General features: G+C 42.0%; 1 protein-coding gene across 5 annotated transcripts in view; it reads right to left on the bottom strand.

The window, feature by feature from the left end:
* Positions 1–20,410, bottom strand: part of pknox1.1 (pbx/knotted 1 homeobox 1.1) — a 228,454-nt gene that overhangs the window by 48,891 nt on the left and 159,153 nt on the right. For all 5 annotated transcript variants that reach the window (XM_073044731.1, XM_073044728.1, XM_073044729.1 and 2 more), the window contains one exon: positions 16,165–16,296. In XM_073044731.1, coding sequence (XP_072900832.1) covers positions 16,165–16,296 — 132 coding nt within the window. The remainder of the gene's footprint in view (positions 1–16,164; positions 16,297–20,410) is intronic.

Here is a 20,410-nt window from a genome sequence, read left to right as displayed (position 1 = left end):
CTTGGCCGGGTTGATCGTGAGGCCGTATTCACTCAGTCGGGCATAGAGTTGACAGAGGTGGGACAGATGCACCTGACGACTGCTGCTGGCTATGAGGATGTCGTCCAAATAGATGAAAGTGAAGTCCAGGTTGCGTCCCAATGCGTCCATTAACCGCTGGAACGTCTGTGCGGCATTCTTTAGGCCGAACGGCATGCGGAGGTACTCAAAAAGGTCGAAAGGGGTGATAAGTGCCGTTTTGGGGACGTCGTCCAGATGCATCGGGATTTGATGGTATCCCCGGATGAGGTCTACCTTGGAGAAGATCCGTGCGCCGTGCAGGTTTGCTGCAAAGTCCTGAATGTGAGGCACAGGGTAGCAGTCCGGTATTGTAGCCTTGTTCAGCCTGCGGTAGTCGCCACATGGTCTCCAGCTCCCTGTTGCTTTGGGTACCATGTGCAGGGTGGAGGCCCATGGGCTGTCGGACCGCCGTATGATCCCCAATTCCTCCATCTGCTTGAATTCCTCCTTCGGAGGTCTCAAGATGGCGCTCATGGAGTAAACCGCATCTAGGCTTTGCTCCAAACCTTTTACGTTTTTTTTAACCTACAAACACCCCTTAAACTTATTTTAAAGGGGTCTAAACATATAGAATTTTTTAAAAACTATTTGAATTACTCTCAACCCGCTGAAATGTCTAGAGCAAAAGAACCGAAACAGACGAAAGAACCGTTAACTTTAGAAGTTGTTGTGAAGTTTATAGACGCTAGATTTGATGAATTGGAGAAAAAATTACTTGGAAGATTTGCACAGTATGACAATCGTTTGAGATCACTCGAAGAAAAGTTCCTGACCTTTTCACGGGAATCAAATGAACAACAAGCAAGCATTTTGGTTCTTGAAGAAGCTGCTCGTAAGAAGGATCGTATAATCGAAAAAATGCAAGAAGAGCAAACTTCGACGATCCAACAGATGGATCGCTATAAAGCTAAAATTACTGATTTGGAAAATCGTTCTCGAAGACAAAATCTTCGGTTAATTGGAATCCCGGAAAAATTTGAAAGCGGTGATCTGACCGTTTTCTTCTCCAAATTTCTAGTGGATGTCCTGGGCGAAGAAGTCCTGGATAACCCCCCATTAATCGATCGGGCTCACAGAGTCTCTAGATATCGGGCAGATTCAAGTCTGAAACCACGGCACATAATTCTCAGGATCCATTATCCTCACATCAAAGAACGACTGATTCGTGCGGCTCGTAAAAAAGGTATGATAACCTATCAAAATTTTAATTTTCGCATTCTGGAGGACTATAGCCCCGAAGTACTACGGGCTAGGCTGGCTTTCAGATCGGTTATGTCGAATTTTCACCAGAAAGGCTACAAGCAAGCGTTGCTGTTTCCAGCACACCTGAGAGTCACCCTTCAAGATGGATCTTTTCGGCTGTTTAAATCGCCAGCGGATGCTCAAGGTTTCCTGGAACAATGACATTTGATCGGGCTGATCAATGTAATCTAGCCTATAGATTTGGATCTGTTATAGATTGACGTTTGGGTTCTTTTTTGATACGGTTCATATATATTTCTTATATACGATTAAAGCTCTCTTTTTTCTACCGGGTTTATTCCGATTTCATATTTTTATATATTACTAACCGATTAATGTTGAAGATGACCTATTAGGGTTATTTTTTTTTCTTTTTTTTAATCGATATACGCTCTTTTTTTACATTTTTAGCATTTGAATATTAAGATTTGGAAGAATAAAATGGCGTTTCTTCTTCCCGACAGACTCCAGTGTCTGTAGCGTCATAACTGTTTTGATCTGTTCGAAAGTGTTAAACCTTCATTTATTGTTTTAATTTTTTTAACCCTTTTGATAATATACATTTATAACACTAATTTTATATTTTAATTTTTCCTATATCAACCCTTTTTTTATAATGTGGGTTGTTTGTATTTTTTTTAACTTTGTTACGTCTGAGTTGCCGTCTTGAGACAAGGGGGTAATTTTAGTATTAGATCGCTCGCTTGCCTCTGTTTGGCTTTTTTCCTGGGGTTTTGAGGGTGGTGGGAGGGAGATTTTTCTTTTTTTTCTTTTTTCTGCTTGCTTTTTGCTTAGTTTTACTTCATGGGCTTATATGAAACTACTAAAATGGCTGCGGTGCTGTGACTTCCGGCTTCCCTTTGAACTTACTTCCCCCTTCCGAGTTCATGAGTTCACTTTTCTTTTAAACCTATATGTTAACTGTAATATGTATTGTCAATATGGATAAGACTATTAACTTTGTTTCTTGGAATACTAATGGTTTAAATCATCCGATTAAACGGAAAAAAGTATTCAAAGTATTCCATAGAATGAATGCGAATGTTATTTTTGTACAAGAGACTCATGTTAGGAAGGTGGATAGTCAGAGGTTGTTTAGGTTTTGGAAGGGCCAACAGTATCACTCAAATTCGCAAGCCAAAGTGAGAGGTGTTTCTATTTTTATAGACTCATCAACTGCTTTTATACATTATGAAACAATTTCAGACCCGCAAGGTAGATTTTTGCTTATTACTGGGTTGCTTTTTAATCAAAAAGTTGTTTTAGTTAATGTTTATGCTCCAAATACTGACTGTCCTGAATTTTTTAAATGTTTATTTACATCCTTTCCTAATCTGAATCAATACAGATTGATAATGGGCGGGGATTTCAATTGTTGTTTAAACCCTTTGATGGATAGATCCAAACCCATTCAAACTTTTCCGAACAAATCGGCTTCTCTTATTAATTCTTTTATGATTGATTCAGCTATCTGTGAAATCTGGCGTTTTCTACACCCTAATGATAAAGAGTTCTCATACTTTTCCCATGTGCATCATAATTACTCAAGGATTGACTACTTTTTCATTGATCAGCACTTCCTTACAGATGTCATGGATTGCAAATACGACTCTATTGTTATATCTGATCATGCACCTTTGAAATTATCTATTAAGGTGACGGATTCACATATTAGTACTAAAAGTTGGAGGTTTAATTCTGTTTTACTGCAGGACTCTGACTTTATTAAACAGCAAATTGATTTGTTTTTCTCAATAAATTCCACAGCAGACATCTCTAGTGGAACTCTCTGGGATACTTTTAAGGCATATATTCGTGGACAGATTATTTCATATTCTGCCGGAGTTAGGAAACGAACTAACTCTAAAATATCAACATTAGTTGATAAAATTAAGGCAATTGATAAGATTTATGCATTGACCCCTAGTAAAGAACTTTATAAAGAAAGGGTGGAACTTCAAATGGAGCATAGTTTATTGTTAACCTCTTCGATTGAAAGTCAGTTAATTAAATCGAAAGCTCAATTTTATACATATGGAGATAAGTCTGGTAAATTACTAGCTAACCAATTGAAAATTGTTTCGGATAAGCGACAAATTACTAAGATTCGTAAACAAGATGGTACTCTGACGATTGATCACAAAGAGATAAATACAGCCTTTCAAGATTTTTATAAGTCTTTATATCAATCAGAATGTACTAAAGACTCTTCTATAATGAGTGAATTTTTAAGGAAATTGAATATTCCAAAAGTAACTGCTGAGGATAGTGTACTTTTGGATACACCTATTACGGAGTCTGAAATAGAAAAGGCCATTTTCTTAATGAACTCGGGTAAAGCTTCGGGCCCAGATGGTTTTTCTGCAGAATTTTTTAAATCCTTTTCTTCTATACTTTCTCCTTGGCTTTGTAAAATTTTTAAAGATGCATTAAGTATAGGTAAACTACCACAATCTTTTTATGAAGCTTCTATTTCTTTAATTCTTAAAAAAGATAAAGATCCCACTGAATGTGCATCTTATCGGCCTATATCTTTGCTGAATACGGACTTTAAGATTTTTAGTAAAATCTTGGCTGTTAGATTAGAAAATATATTGCCTCGGATTATTTCTGAGGATCAGACTGGATTTATTAAAAATCGTTATTCATCTTTTAATATTAGAAAATTAATTAATATTGCTTATACTTCTTCATCTAAAATCCCAGAATGTGTCATCTCCTTAGATGCCGAAAAAGCATTTGATAGAGTCGAATGGTCATATTTATTTAATACTTTGCAACATTTTAATTTTAGTTCAAAATTTATATCATGGATTAAATTAATATATCAGAAACCTTTAGCTTCGGTTTTCACTAATAATCAAAGATCCCCTTTTTTTCAACTATTTCGGGGTACAAGGCAAGGTTGTCCTTTAAGCCCTTTATTATTTGACATTGCTTTGGAACCCTTGGCTATAGCTATTCGTGAATCACCCAATATTTTAGGTATTACCCGCGGGGAGACGATGTATAAGGTATCATTATATGCAGATGATTTGTTATTATATATATCTGATCCTGAAAGATCTATTCCTGCTATTTCTTCTTTGCTTGCTCAATTTAGTAACTTCTCTGGGTATAAATTGAATTTTAATAAGAGTGAACTTTTTCCATTAAATATGCATACTCCAATTTATAATCGGGTACCATATAGAATTGTTACAGACTATTTTACTTATTTAGGTATTAAAATTACTAAAAAACATAAAGATTTATTTAAAACTAATTTTTTGCCTTTAATAGATCAAATTAAGCAACTTGCTAATAGGTGGTCCCCACTATCTATGTCTTTGGTAGGTAGAATTAATGCCATTAAGATGATGATACTACCTAAATTTTTATACCTATTTCAAGCATTACCAATTTTTATTCCTAAATCTTTTTTTGATACAGTTGATTCTAAAATATCGTCGTATTTGTGGCAGAACAAAAATCCTAGGTTAGCTAAAAAATATTTACAGAAGCCTAAGAAGGAGGGCGGTTTGGCTCTACCAAACTTAAGATTTTACTATTGGGCAGTTAATATACGGTATTTGATATTTTGGACACAAGAATCGACTACAGTTGCTGGCCCACAATGGGTAAATTTGGAATGTAAATCTGTGCAAGATTTCTCATTGATTTCAATCTTAGGATCTTCACTTCCCTTTTCGTTATTTAAAATGAATAAACAGATAACTAATCCTATAGTCAAGTATACATTACGAATCTGGTTTCAATTTCGTAAATTTTTTGGTTTGAATAAGTTTATACTGTCAAGTCCTATAACAGCTAATTACTTTTTTCGACCATCTTCCATAGATCAAGCCTTTTATTTATGGAAAACAAAAGGTATAACATGTTTTCGTGATCTGTTTTTGGATGATAACATTATGTCCTTCGAACAATTATCTAATAAATATAATTTATCTAAAACCCATTTTTTTAGATATCTACAAGTTAGAAATTTTTTATATAATGAACTAAAGTCTTTTTCGAAAGAATGTCCATTGGACATTACAGAAAGAATTTTAGCTCTTAATCCTTGTCAAAAGGGTCTTGTTGCTATCATTTATAATATGATTATGAATCTACAACCAGATATATCTGAAAAAATTAAGAAGGAATGGCAGGAAGAACTGCATTGCCCTATTTCTACTGAGCAATGGGAAAAAATTTTATTACTGGTAAACTCATCCTCTATATGTGCTAAACATACTTTAATACAATTTAAGGTCGTACACAGAGCTCATATGTCTAAAGATAAACTTGCTCGATTTTACTCGTATGTTAATCCAACCTGTGATAGATGTCATTCTGATATAGCTTCGTTGACTCATATGTTTTGGTCCTGTCCTTGCTTACATAACTATTGGAAAGATATTTTTAATATTATTTCAAGAGTTTTAAATATTAATCTCCAACCACACCCTTTTACTGCAATTTTTGGCCTACCAATGATAGATAATAAGTGTTTATCCGCTTCATTCCAACGAATGATTGCATTTATTACACTAATGGCTAGAAGATCCATTTTACTGAATTGGAAAGAAGCCAATCCTCCAACAGTATTTCAGTGGTTTTCCCAAACTATTTCCTGTTTAAGTTTAGAAAAAATTAGAAGTGTGGTTTTCGATCCTTCAGTTAAATTTGAGGAAACTTGGAGACCATTTATTCAGCATTTTCATATGAATTAAACGGTCTGATCCTGAACCTTATTGTCACTATCCTGAATTGTGTGGATGGAGGTTGGGAGTCATAGGCACTACTGTATATATATAACATTATGCGATTGCCCATGTTGGTTAGTTTTTTTTTTCTATTTAGTTGTTTTTTTTTGTTTTGGGGGGGGTTTCTCTTAATCGTTTATATTATTATATGAGTTTGAGAGATTCTATGTATGGATCAATATATATTTGAATGTTTATCAATCTATTATGTACTCTCAAATGTCTTGTAACAATATTTTTCTTCTGTTTTTTTTTTAAAAACTAATAAAAAGATTTGAAAAAAGAAAAGAAAAGAATTCCTCCTTCGCCAGGTGGAGCTTTTCCGGGGGGAGCCTTCGTGCGCGGGCGTGGAGGGGTGGTCCCTGGGTCGGAATGTGGTGCTGTACCCCGTGTCTGGGCATAGCTGCCGTGAACTGCGGTGCCAGAATCGATGGGAAATCTACCAGGATTCTGGTGAATTCGTTGTCTGATAGCGTGATGGAGTCCAGGTGTGGGGCCAGCAACTTGGCTTCACCCAGGGAGAACGTCTGGAAAGTCTCGGCATGTACCAGTCTTTTCCCTTGCAAGTCGACCAGCAGGCTGTGAGCTCGCAAGAAGTCCACCCCCAGGAGTGGTTGGGCCACGGCGGCCAGTGTGAAGTCCCACGTGAACCGGCTGGCGCCAAACAGCAGCTGCACTGCATGGGTGCCGTAGGTCCGTATCGTGTTGCCGTTTGCGGCCCTCAGCGTGGGTCCTGGCTTCCTGTTGCGGGTGTCATACCCCGTTGGGGGCAAGACGCTGATCTCCGCTCCGGTGTCGACCAAGAAGCGACATCCTGACTGTTTGTCCCAGACGTACAAGAGGCTGTCCTGGTGGCCAGCCGCCATAGTCATTAGCGGCAGCTGGCCCTGGCCCTTGCAGGGCGGGCGACAACGGCGGGCTTTTGTGCCCCACCACTGGTGGTAGAAACACCACTGTACACTGGCCTCCTCACTCCTGCCTCTGTGTGTGCGCCCCCCTGCCGGGCCTGGTCTGGTAATCTGACCGACGGACGCCACGCTCTCCCTCTTGGCTTTCCATAGCACGTCTGCCCGGGCCGCCACCTTCTGGGGGGTTGCTGAAATCTGCGTCTGCCAGCAGCAGATGTATGTCCTCGGGCAGTTGCTCCAGGAACGCTTGCTCGAACATGAGGCAGGGCTTGTGTCCGTCAGCCAGGGACAGGATCTCGTTCATCAATGCTGACGGCAGTCTGTCTCCCAAACCGTCCAGGTGAAGCAGGCGGGCACCCCGCTCACGCCGAGAGAGGCCAAAGGTCCCAATGAGCAGCGCTTTGAATGCTTCATATTTGCCTTCTTCTGGGGGTGAATGTATGAAATCCGCAACCTGGGCGGCCGTCTGCTGGTCAAGGGCGCTCACCACGTGGTAGTAACGCATGGAATCAGAGGATTTCTGCCAAATCTGGAACTGGGCTTCTGCTTGGCTAAACCACACGCGTGGTCACAGCGTCCAGAAAGTCGGCAGTTTTAGCGAAACTGCGTGAACAGATGAAGAGTCGGTCATCTTTGGTCCAAATCCCATTTGGACCGTCGGGGTCACCAATGTAGCGATGTGCTACACACAGCGCTGAAATAACGACTTACCGACTGCGTGTCGTTTCGAGACTAGTTTATTCAAACTTCGCGGTGCTGGCATTTAAATCCCTAGCACCCACCCTCTCCGGGCGGAAATGACGTCAGAGGTACATTACTGAAGTCTCCCCCCGCGCGCTGGCTATTTGTGAACCGGTTCGCCTGTGCAGAAAGTGGGTCGCCACAGTGTCAGTATTACAGTTGAACAAAGGGAACTATGGAGCTATGAGGGAGGAGCCGGCCAAAGTTCAATGGAACAATACCCTAGCAGGGAAGACAGTGGAACTACAATGGCAGGTATTTCTGGGAATAATACAGAAGGTGCAGGATCAGTTAATTCCAAAGAGGAACCAAGATCCTAAGGGGAGTAAGGAGTGGCCATGGCTGACGAGGGAAGTAAAGGACAGTATAAAAATAAAAGAGAAGTATAACATAGCAAAGATGAGCGGGAAACCGGAGGACTGGGAAGCTTTTAAAGAGCAACAGAAGATAACAAAAGGCAATACGCAAAGAAAAAATGAGGTACTAAGGTAAACTAGCCAAGAATATAAAGGAGGATAGTAAAAGCTTCTTTAGGTATGTGAATAGCAAAAAATTAGTTAAGACCAAAATTGGGCCATTGAAGACAAACGAGTGAATTTATTATGGGAAACAAGGAAATGGCAGATGAGTTGAATAGGTACTTTGGATCTGTCTTCACTAGGGAAGACACAAACAATTTCCCAGATGTAATAGTGGCCAAAGGAACTAGGGTAAAGGATGAACTGAAGGAAATTTATATTAGGCAAGAAACGGTGTTGGATAGACTGTTGAGTATGAAGGCTGATAAGTCCCCGGGACCTGATGGTCTGCATTCCAGGGTACTTAAAGAGGTGGCTCTAGAAATCGTGGACGCATTGGTAATCATTTTCCAATGTTCTATAGATTCAGGAACAGTTCCTGCTGATTGGAAGGTGGCTAATGTTGTCCCACTTTTCAAGAAAGGAGGGAGAGAGAAAACAGGGAATTATAGACTGGTTTGCCTGACGTCAGTGGTGGGAAAGATGCTGGAGTCAATTATAAGAGGAAATTACAACACATTTGGATAGCAGTAGAAGGATCAGACTGAGTCAGCATGAATTTATGAAGGGGAAATCATGCTTGACTAATCTTCTGGAGTTTTTTGAGGATTTAACTATGAAAATGGACAAGGGAGAGCCAGTGGATGTAGTGTACCTGGACTTTTGGAAAGCCTTTGATAAAGTCCTACATAGGAGATTAGTGGGTAAAATTAGGGCACATGGTATTGGGGGTAGAGTACTGACATGGATTGAAAATTGGCTGGCTGACAGGAAACAGTAGGGATTAATGGGTCCCTTTCAGAATGGCAGGCTGTGACCAGTGGGGTACCGCAAGGTTCAGTGCTGGGACTGCAGCTGTTTACAATATACATTAATGATTTAGATGAAGGGATTAAAAGTAACATTAGCAAATTTGCCGATGACACAAAGCTGGGTAGCAGTGTGAAATGTCAGGAGGATGTTATGAGAATGCAGGGTGACTTGAACAGGTTGGGTGAGTGGGCAAATGTATGGCAGATGCAGTTTAATGTGGATAAATGTGAGGTTATCCACTTTGGTGGAAAGAACAGGAAGGCAGATTACTATCTAAATAGAGTCAAGTTAGGAAAAGGAGAAGTACAACAAGATCTAGGTGTTCTTGTACATCGGTCAATGAAAGCAAGCATGCAGGTACAGCAGGCAGTGAAGAAAGCTAATGGCATGTTGGCCTTTATAACAAGAGGAATTGAGTACAGGAGTAAAGAGGTCCTTCTGCAGCTGTACAGGGCCCTGGTGAGACCACACCTGGAGTATTGTGTGCAGTTTTGGTCTCCAAATTTGAGGAAGGACATTCTTGCTATTGAGGGAATGCAGCGTAGGTTCACAAGGTTGTTTCCAGGAATGGTGGGACTGTCATATGTTGAAATATTGGAGCAAATGGGCTTGTATACACTGGAATTTAGAAGGATGAGAAGGGGATCTGATTGAAACATGTAAGATTATTAAGGGATTGGATACGCTGGAGGCAAGAAGCATGTTTCTGCTGATGGGTGAGTCCAGAACTAGAGGCCATAGTTTAAGAATAAGGGGTAGGACATTTAGAACAGAGATGTGGAAAAACTTTTTCACCCAGAGAGAGGTGGATATGTGGAATACTCTGCCCCAGAAGGCAGTGGAGGCCAAGTCTCTGGATGCATTCAAGAGAGAGTTAGATAGAGCTCTTATAGATAGCGGGTCAAGGGATATGGGGGGAGGGCAGGAACGGGGTACTGATTGTGTATGATCAGCCATGATCACAGTGAATGGCGGTGCTGGCTAGAAGGGCTGAATGACCTACTCCTGCACCTACTGTCTATTGTCTATTAACCTCCATCTTTAATATACCCAATTACTTGACTTCCACAGCTGTCTGTGACAATGAATTCTACACATTCACTCTCCTTTGGCTAAAGAAATTCCTCTCATTTCTGTTCTAAATGGATATCCCTCTATTCTGAAGCTGTGCTCTCTGTTCCTAAATTCACCCATTACAGGAAAAATCATCACCACATCCACATTATCTAGGCCTTTAATATTCAACAGGATCCAATAAGATCCCTCTTCATTAGCCACCAAATGCTATTCGTACATTAACACTTTCATTCTCAGAACCTCCTCTGGACTTTCTGCAATGCCGGCTCAGCATTTCTTAGATAAGGCTCCCAAAACTGCTCACGATACTCTGTGTGGACTGACCAATGCCTTACAAAGCCTCAGTATCACATCCTTGCTCTTATATTTTCACACTCTCAAAATGAATGCTAACATTGCATTTGCCACTGAATCAAACTGAAAATTGATCTTTAGGGAATCCTATACAAAGGTTCCTTAATCTCTTTGTACCTTTGATTTTGAATTTTCTCTTTGTTTAGAAAGTAGTGAAACCACCTGGTTTCCTTGGCTGCATAAGTCTAGGGAAGACAACCTTCTGGCCCCGCCAAACTCGTGAGATTGAGGCGTGCTTGATCCCACACAAATCCCTGGTTTGTGTGGATGCTGTGTCATTTGCTACCCTGTTACAAATTAATGCCACAAAATAACAGTACACTGCATATGATTAAAGGAATTGTATTTATGAATCTTAACTAAAGGGTTAGTAAAGAATAGCAAAAAGAAAAGGGCCTATTCTAATTAAACAGTCAAATGTTCACAAGTTGGAGCTCATGTTGAACTTCTCTGTTACTCACACGCGGGCCCTTGGTCAACATAAAAATACACACTACCTTCTGAATGTTGCTCTCAATCCATCATGAACAAATGGGTCTCTCACTGGATTGTATGTTGCTACTGGTTCTCCCCAGTGTCTTCTCTCGACAAAAGCCTCAAGACCAACCTTCGTGTCCAGAGAAACTTCCCTTAATCAGACCATCCTAATTGGATGGCACACATTTCTCCTCAACTCTTATCTTCAACAGTAACCCAAACGTAAGCTGACAAACAAGCAGCTTGCACAGAACTGCCAAAATGAAATCACAGCATAATAATTAAAAATATGAACGAGGGCATTACGGTAGTCTACGCATTTCTTCCTTCTACCAAAGTACATGACCATACACTTTCCTGCACTATATTTCATCTGCCACTTCTTTGCCCATTCTCCTAATCTGTCCTAAGACTCCCTGCTTCCACAACACTACCTGCCCCTCCATCTATCTTCGTATCTTCTGCAAACTTGGTCACAAAACCATCAATTCCGTCAGCCAACCAAAAAAGCTAATCTTTATTCCCATTCTTTGCCTCCTGCAAGTCAGCCAATCTTCTATCCATGCTAGTATCTTTCTTGTAATACCATGGGCTCTTATCTTGTTAAGCAGACTCATGTGTGGCACCTTGTAAAAGGCCTTTTTAAAATCCAAGTAAACAACATCCATAGAAATATAAAACATTACAGCACAGAAACAGGCCCTTTGGCTTTTCTTGGCTGTGCCGAACCATTTGCCTGCCTAGTCCCACTGACCTGCACCTGGACCATATCCCTCCATACCCCTCCCATCTATGTACCTGTCCAAGTTTATCTTAAACGTTAAAAGTGAGCCTGCATTTACCAGTTCATCTGGCAGCTCATTCCACACTCTCACTGCTCTCTATGTGAAGAAGCACCCCCTAATAGATAGATAGATAGATACTTTATTCATCCCCATGGGGAAATTCAACTTTTTTCCAATGTCCCATACACTTGTTGTAGCAAAACTAATTACAAACAATACTTAACTCAGTAAAAAAATATGATATGCATCTAAATCACTATCTCAAAAAGCATTAATAATAGCTTTTAAAAAGTTCTTGAGTCCTGGCGGTAGAATTGTAAAGCCTAATGGCATTGGGGAGTATTGACCTCTTCATCCTGTCTGAGGAGCATTGCATCGATAGTAACCTGTCGCTGAAACTGCTTCTCTGTCTCTGGATGGTGCTATGTAGAGGATGTTCAGAGTTATCCATAATTCCCTTTAAACTTTTCCCCCTTCACCCTTAGCCCATGTCTTCTGGTTTTTTTCCCCCCTAGGCTCAGTGGAAAAAGCCCTTTTGCATTCACTCTATTTATAGTCATAATTTTATATACCTCTATCAAATCTCCTCTCATTCTCCTACGCTCCAGTGAATAAAGTCCTCGCCTATTCAACCTTTCTCTGTAACTCAGTTTCTCAAGTCCTGGCAACATCCTTGTAAACCTTCTCTGCACTCTTTCAACCTTATTAATTAGGTGTAATTCTGTAATTAGGTGACCAAAGCTGCACACAATACTCCAAATTCGGTCTCACCAATGTCTTATACAACCTCACCATTACATTCCAACTCTTATACTCAATATTTTGATTTATAAAGGCCAATGTACCAAAAGCTCCCTCTACGACCCTATCTACTTGTGATGCCACTTTTAGGGAATTATGTATCTGTATTCCCAGATCCCTCTATTCTACTGCACCCCTCAGTGTCCTACTATTTACCTTGTATGTTCTACCTTGGTTTGTCCTTCCAAAGTGCAATACCTCACACTTGTCTGCATTAAACTCCATCTGCCATTTGTCAGCCCATTTTTCCAGCTGGTCCAAATTCCTTTGCAAGCTTTGAAATCCTTCCTCAATGTCCACTACATCTCCAATCTTTGTATCATCAACAAATTTGCTGATCCAATTTACCACATTATCATCCAGTTCGTTGATATAGATGACAAATAACAATGGACCCAGCACTGATCCCTGTGGCACACCACTAGTCACAGGCCTCCACTCAGAGAAGCAATCCTCCACTACCATTCTCTGGCTTCTCACATTGAGCCAATGTCTAATCCAATTTACTAGCTCTCCATGTATACCTAGCGACTGAATCTTCCTAACGTCCTGTATGGGACCTTGTCAAAGGCCTTACTGAAGTCCATGTAGACAACATCCACTGCCTTTCCTTCATCCACTTTCCTGGTAACCTCCTTGAAAAACTCCAACAGATTGGTTAAACATGACCTACCACGCACAAAGCCATGTTGACTCTCCCTAATAAGTCCCTGTCTATCCAAATACTTGTAGATCCTACCTCTTAGTACTCCTTCCAATAATTTGCCTACTACTGACGTCAAATTTACCAGCCTATAATTTCCCGGATTACTTTTAGAACCTTTTTTAAACAACGGAACAACATGAGCTATCCTCTGGCACCTCACCTGTAGATACCGACATTTTAAATATATCTGCCAGGGCCCCTGCAATTTCAACACTAGTCTCCTTGAAGGTCCGAGGGAATACCCTGTCAGGTCCTGTGGATTTATCTACTCTGATTTGCCTCAAGACAGCAAGCACCTCCTCCTCTTCAATCTGTATAGGTTCCATGACCTCACTTTTTGTTTGTCTTATTTCCATAGACTCCTTTCCTGTTTCCTTGGTAAATACAGACGCAAAAAAACACATTTCTTTTGGTTCCATACACAACTGACCACTCTGATCTTCAAGAGGACCAATTTTATCCCTTACTATCCTTTTGCTCTTAATATACCTGTAGAAGCTCTTTAGATTATCCTTCACCCTGACTGCCAAAGCAACCTCATGTCTGCTTTTAGCCCTCCTGATTTCTTTCTTAAGTATTGTTTTGCACTTTTTATACTCCTCAAGCATCTTATTTGCTTCCTGTTGCCTATACATGTTATACATCTCTCTCTTCTTCTTTATCAAAGTTCCAATATCCCTCGAGAACCAAGGTTCCTTATTCTTATTCATTTTGCCTTTAACCCTGACAGGAACATACAAACTCTGCACTCTCAAATTTTCTCCTTTGAAGGCCTCCCACTTACCAATCACATCCTTGCCAGAGAACAACCTGTCCCAATCCACGCTTTTTAGATCCTTTCTCATTTCTTCAAATTTGGCCTTTTTCCAGTTTAGAACCTCAACCCAAGGAGCAGATCTATCTTCATCCATGATCAAGTTGAAACTAATGGTGTTATGATCACTGGGACCAAAGTGTTCCCCATACACACACTTCCGTCATCTGTCCTAACTCGTTTCCTAATAGGAGATCTAATATTGCATCCTCTCTAATCGGTACCTCTATATATTGATTTAGAAAACTTTCCTGGACACATTTTAGAAATTCTAACCCGTCTAAACCTTTAACAGTATGGGAGTTCCAATCAATATGTGGAAAATTAAAATCCCCTACTATCACAACTTTATGTTTCCTGCAGTTGTCTGCTATCTCTCTGCAGGTTTGCTCCTCCAATTCTCGCTGACTATTGGGTGGTCTATAATACAACCCCATTAATGTGGTCATACCTTTCCTGTTTCTCAGCTCCACCCATATGGCATCGGTAGACAAGCCCTCTAATCTGTCCTGCCGAAGCACTGCTGTAATATTTTCCCTGACTAGCAAAGCCACCCCCCATCTTTCATCCCTCTGCCTCTATTGCGTCTGAAACATCTGAACCCTGGAACATTAAGCTGCCAGTCCTGCCCCTCCTGTAGCCAAGTTTCACTAATAGCTATAATGTCATAATTCCACTTGTCAATCCACGCTCTCAGCTCGTCTGCCTTCCCTACAATACCCCTCGCACTGAAATAGACACACCTCAGAAGATTATTACTACCACACACAAACCTTCTATTTGTGACTTTGCATGAAATTTTAACATTTATTTTTACCCCATTCCACTATCTGCTCTGTCACTCTGGTTCCCATCCCCCCTGCAAATCTAGTTTAAACCCTCCCCAATAGCACTAACAAACCTCCCTGCAAGGATATTGGTCCCCCTGTAGTTCAGGTGTAACCCACCTCTCTTGTACAGGTCCCACCTACCCCAGAAGAGGTCCCAATGATCCTGAAATCTGAAACCCTGCCGCCTACACCAGTTCCTCAGCCATGTGTTCATCCTCCAGAGCAACCTACTCTTACTGATGATGTTTGTGTGCAGAATTGTTCACCACACTACAGGAAGGATGTGATTAAGCTAGAGAAGCTGCAAAAAACATGGTGCCTGCACTGGAGGGACTGAATTATAGTGAAAGATCAGATAGACTGGACCTGTTTCCCATGGGGTGTTGGAGGCTGAGAGGTGATATAGAGGGTGCGGATGAGATTTACCAGGACGCTGCCTGAATTAGACAGCATGTCTCCTGAGGAAAGGCTGAGCATGCTAGGTCTTTACTCTTTGGTGCAAAGAGAATGATAGGTGATTTAATAGAGGTGTTCAAGATAATGAGGGGTATAGATTGAGTGTACAGCCAGCGCCTTTTTCCTGTGGCAGCAATAGCTTATCCAGGGGACATAATTGTACAAAAGTATTGGCGGGGTAATGTCAGAGCTACATTCCTTACACAGAAAATAGTGTGAGTGTGCAGAATGCACTGCCAGGAGTAGCAGTAGAAGTAAATATATTACAGACATTTAAGAAATGCTTCGATAGACACATAGATGAAAGAAAAATGGAGGGTTATGGGCTTTGTAAGAGGGAAGAGTCAGAATAAACATCATGGGCAGAAGGACAAGTACTGTGCTGTACCGTTCTATCTTCTATGGTGTTTCACATTATATTCGCAATTTGGATAAATGTATCTTTGCTTATCTGGGTAAATGTTTCCTACAGATTTTGTCAATAATATGGTTATGAAAAGAGCTCCATAATGTAAAATCCAGGAATTTCTTTGTGCTAAATAGGTCAATACTCTGTGGAAGACGAAACACTCCACTTGTCAAATGTCAGATTCAATGCAAATTCCTGGTACAGCAGCGAAAGGTGATGCTAACGAGGATTGGATATGCAGTTGAAAACATTTAGCATATGAGCAGCTCCCTGATATCAGATGTGCCTAGAATTGACAATGTAATCAATTCAACACAAAAAATAAAAAGGCAATTCTGTCTAAATGAGTGTAACAAATTGGAAACAGCCATCTGATTCATGTGCTCCTACCAGCTGTCACCAAGCGCACACCATGTAATACTCACCGCAATGTGCTGGAACAACCAGGACCTCATTATATTTGTAGCTTGCTTTGGCAACACTCCACGTTTACTTTTTGGAGAATTCTCACTGTCTTGATGCAAGACATTCACATCTTGATTTAGTTGCAGTTGAAGCTGTGGAAAAAAAAAAGCATTGTTCGCCAAGGAACCTTCAACTTATAATGAAATCTGCGCAAACCTGTGCATTTTAACAGACCCACATATTTAAACAAATACACGTATATTAAAAACAAGAGAAAATCTGCAGATGCTGGAAATCCGAGCAACAGACACAAACTTCTAGTAATGCTCCCCCTTCACCATTTCTCATCCCCTTGTTCCTCTCTCATGTTATCTCCTTGCCCACCCATTGCCTCCTTCTGGTGCTACCACCTGCCTTATTTTCTTTCTTCCATGGCCTCTGTCTTTCACCAATAAACTTCCTGACTCTTTGCTTCATCCCTCTCCTTCCAAGTTTCACCTATTGCCTGGCGTTTCTCTCTGCCCTCCTCCATCTTTCAAATCTACTCCTCAGCTTTTTTTCTCCAGTCCTGCTGAAGGGTTTCAGCTTGAAACGTCATCTGTACTCTTCTCCATAGATGCTGCCTGGCCTGCTGAGTTCCTCCAGCATTTTGGTGTGTTCCATGTATATTAAAGGTCAGTTCTGAAGGGGTTCTTGCTTGACCAACTGCAAGGATGAACAGCAGATAACAATCCATGGGCATTTAAACGAGATAACTATTCGGGACATTTAAATAGGAAATAAGACCATATGACATAGGAACAGAATTAGGCCATCTGGCCCATCGAGTCTGCTCCGTCATCCAATCATGGCTGATCCTTTTTTAAAAATCTTCTCCTCAACCCCAGTACCCGGCCTTCTCCCCTTAACCTTTGATGCCATGTCCAATCAAGAACCTATCAATTTCTTCCTTAAATACATCCAACGACCTAGTCTCTGCAGCTGCATGTGGCAACAAATTCCCCAAGTCTGGCTAAAGGAATTTCTCCGCATCTCTGTTTTGAAAGGGTGCCACACAAGATGTGGCTGTGCCCTCTTGTGCTAGACCCTCCCACCATGGGAGACATCTTTTCCGCATCTACTCTGTCTAGGCCTTTCCACATTCGAAAGGTTTCAATGAGATCTTCCCTCATGCTTCTGAATTCCAGCAAGTACAGACCCAGAGCCATTAAATGTTCCTGGAACATTTTCATTCCTGGAGCCCTTTCATTCCTGGAATCATCCTTGTGAACCTTAAATCATCCTTAAACAGGAGATAAAGATTTAGGGACATTTAAACAGGAGATAACTATCCAGGGCATTTAAACAGGAGATAAAGATCCAGGGACATTTGAACAGGAGATAACTACCTGGGGACATTTAAACAGGAGATAAAGATCCTGGGCATTTAAACAGGAGATAACAATAGACAATAGGTGCAGGAGTAGGCCATTCGACCCTTTGAGCCAGCACAGCCATTCAATGTGATCATGGCTGATAATACACAATCAGTACCCCGTTCCTGCCTTCTCCCCATATCCCTCGACTCTGTCATCTTTAAGAGCTCTATTTAACCCTTTCTTGAAAGCATCCAGAGAATTGGCCTCCACTGCCTTCTGAGGCAGAGAATTCCATAGATCCACAACACTCTGGGTGAAAAAGTTTTTCTTGAACTCCGTTCTAAATGGCCTACCCCTTATTCTTAAACTGTGACCGCTGGTTCTGGACTTCTCCAACATTGGGAACATGTTTCCTGCCTCTAGCATGTCCAATCCCTTAATAATTTTTTATGTTTCAATCAGATCCCCCCTCATCCTTCTAAATTCCACTGTATACAAGCCCAGTCACTCCAATCTTTCAACATATGACAGTCCCGCCATCCCGGGAAACAACCTTGTGAACCTACGCTGCACTCCCTCAATAGCAAGAATGTCCTTCCTCAGATTTGGAGATCAAATCTGAACATAATACTCCGGGTGTCATCTCACCAGGGCCATGTACAACTGCAGAAGGACCTCTTTGCTCCAATACTCAACTCCCCTTGTTATGAAGGCCAACATGCCATTAGCTTTCTCCACTGCCTGCTGTACCTGCATGCTTACTTTCAGTGACTGATGAACAAGGACACCTAGATCTCGTTGTACTTCCGCTTTTCCTAACTTGACACCATTCAGATAGTAATCTGCCTTCCTGTTCTTGCCACCAAAGTGGATAACCTCACATTTATCCACATTAAACTGCATCTGCCATACATTTGCCCACTCACCCAACCTGTCCAAGTCACCCTGCATTCTCCTAACATCCTCCTCATATTTCACACTGCCACCCAGCTTTGTGTCATCAGCAAATTTGCTAATGTTACTTTTAATCCCTTCATCTAAATCATTAATGTATATTGTAAATAGCTGCGGTCCCAGCACTTAGCCTTGTGGTACCCTACTAGTCACTGCCTGCCATTCTGAAAAGGACCCGTTAATTCCTACTCTTTGTTTCCTGTCTGCCAACCAATTTTCTATGCATGTCAGTACCCTACACCCAATTGTTATGGTCCAGTCCGGAGCCCGCATTCTGGTTCTTGATCCGGTCCGCGGACTCCAGACTCCTTTGACCGTCCCTCAGTTCGCCTTGAGCTCAAATAGTCACACCTGAGGATCATCTTGGCTTGATTGGGCTCAAGGAGGCGCACCTGATGCCTATCGGTTGGTGTTGTATATAAAGGACTCTCGGACTGAGTATAGTTGGGGGTTATCCTGTTCATCCTGGCTTGGAGTACCCACTGTTATAGACAAGTTCTACAAGTGAGTCTGGAAGTCACCCTGGATCAAGCTCCCTTCCTATCCCTTGCCTCCGTCAGGTAAGTCAGGCCGGACTGTCGTTGCCTTGCGGAGGGCTCTGCCCCTTCCTATCCCTTGCCTCTGTCGGTTAAGCCAGGCTGGACTGCCGTTGCCCGGCGGGGGACTCTGCCCCTTCCTATTCCTTGCCTCCGTTGGGTAAGCCAGGCCGGACTGTCATTGCCCAGCGGAGGGCTCTGTCCCCTTCCTATCCCTTGCCTCCATCAGGTAAGCCAGGTCAAATTGCCATTGCCCGGCGGAGGGCTCTGCCCCTTCCTATGCCTTGCCTCCGTCGGGTAAGCCAGACCGGACTGCTGTTGCCTGGCGGGGGACTCTGCCCCTTCCGATCCCTCGCCTCCTAGTGAGTGAGCAAGTGCAGCAGGCAGTGAAGAAGGCTAATGGAATGTTGGCCTTTATTACAAAGGGAATTGAGTACAAGAGCAAGGAAATCCTCTTGCATTTGTACAGAGCCCTGGTGAGACCACACCTTGAGTATTGTGTACAGTTTTGGTCTCCAGGGTTAAGGAAGGAGGAAGTGCAGCGTAGATTCACGAGGTTAATTCCTGGGATGTCTGGACTGTCTTACGCAGAGAGGTTAGAGAGACTGGGATTGTACACGCTGGAATTAAGGAGATTGAGAGGGGATCTGATTGAAACATATAAGATTATTAAGGGATTGGACAAGATAGAGGCAGGAAATATGTTCCAGATGCTGGGAGAGTCCAGTACCAGAGGGCATGGTTTGAGAATAAGGGGTAGGTCATTTAGGACAGAGTTAAGGAAAAACTTCTCCCAGAGAGTTGTGGGGGTCTGGAATGCACTGCCTCGGAAGGTAGTGGAGGCCAATTCTCTGGATGCTTTCAAGAAGGAGCTAGATAGGTATCTTATGGATAGGGGAATCAAGGGATATGGGGACAAGGCAGGAACCGGGTATTGATAGGAATTGATCAGCCATGATCTCAAAATGGCGGTGCAGGCTCGAAGGGCCGAATGGTCTACTTCTGCACCTATTGTCTATTGTCCTACGGGTTGTGCCCCGCGACCTGCCCAGGCCCCTGTGTCCTGCTTGGGAGGTCCGGGCCCTGCCCAGGAGTTCTGCGGCCCACCCAGGGGGCTATCCTCCCAGCATTCCTAGTTCCAAGAACCCATCCTCAAGACCCCAGCCTCGTCTAGCTCCAAGACCATCTCTGAGCTTCAAGACCATCTCTGAATTCCAGGATCCTCCTCTGAACTCCAGGATCCTCTCTGAACCTCAGGATCACCTTGAATGCCACATCCTTCATGCACGCCACGGTCTCCACATCTTGTTCTATCGTTTAGCTGTTCCCGTCCTGCCCCTAGTACTTCAGTGCCTGCGCCCTGCATTTGGGTCCAGTCTCATGTCCCCTTATGACACCAATACCATGTGCTCTAACTT

The sequence above is a fragment of the Hemitrygon akajei genome, chromosome 5 (assembly GCF_048418815.1).
Source record: "Hemitrygon akajei chromosome 5, sHemAka1.3, whole genome shotgun sequence".
NCBI classification, from domain to species: Eukaryota; Metazoa; Chordata; class Chondrichthyes; order Myliobatiformes; family Dasyatidae; genus Hemitrygon; species Hemitrygon akajei.
Note: the sequence above shows the minus strand (reverse complement) of the source record. Positions and strands in the feature narration are given on the sequence as shown.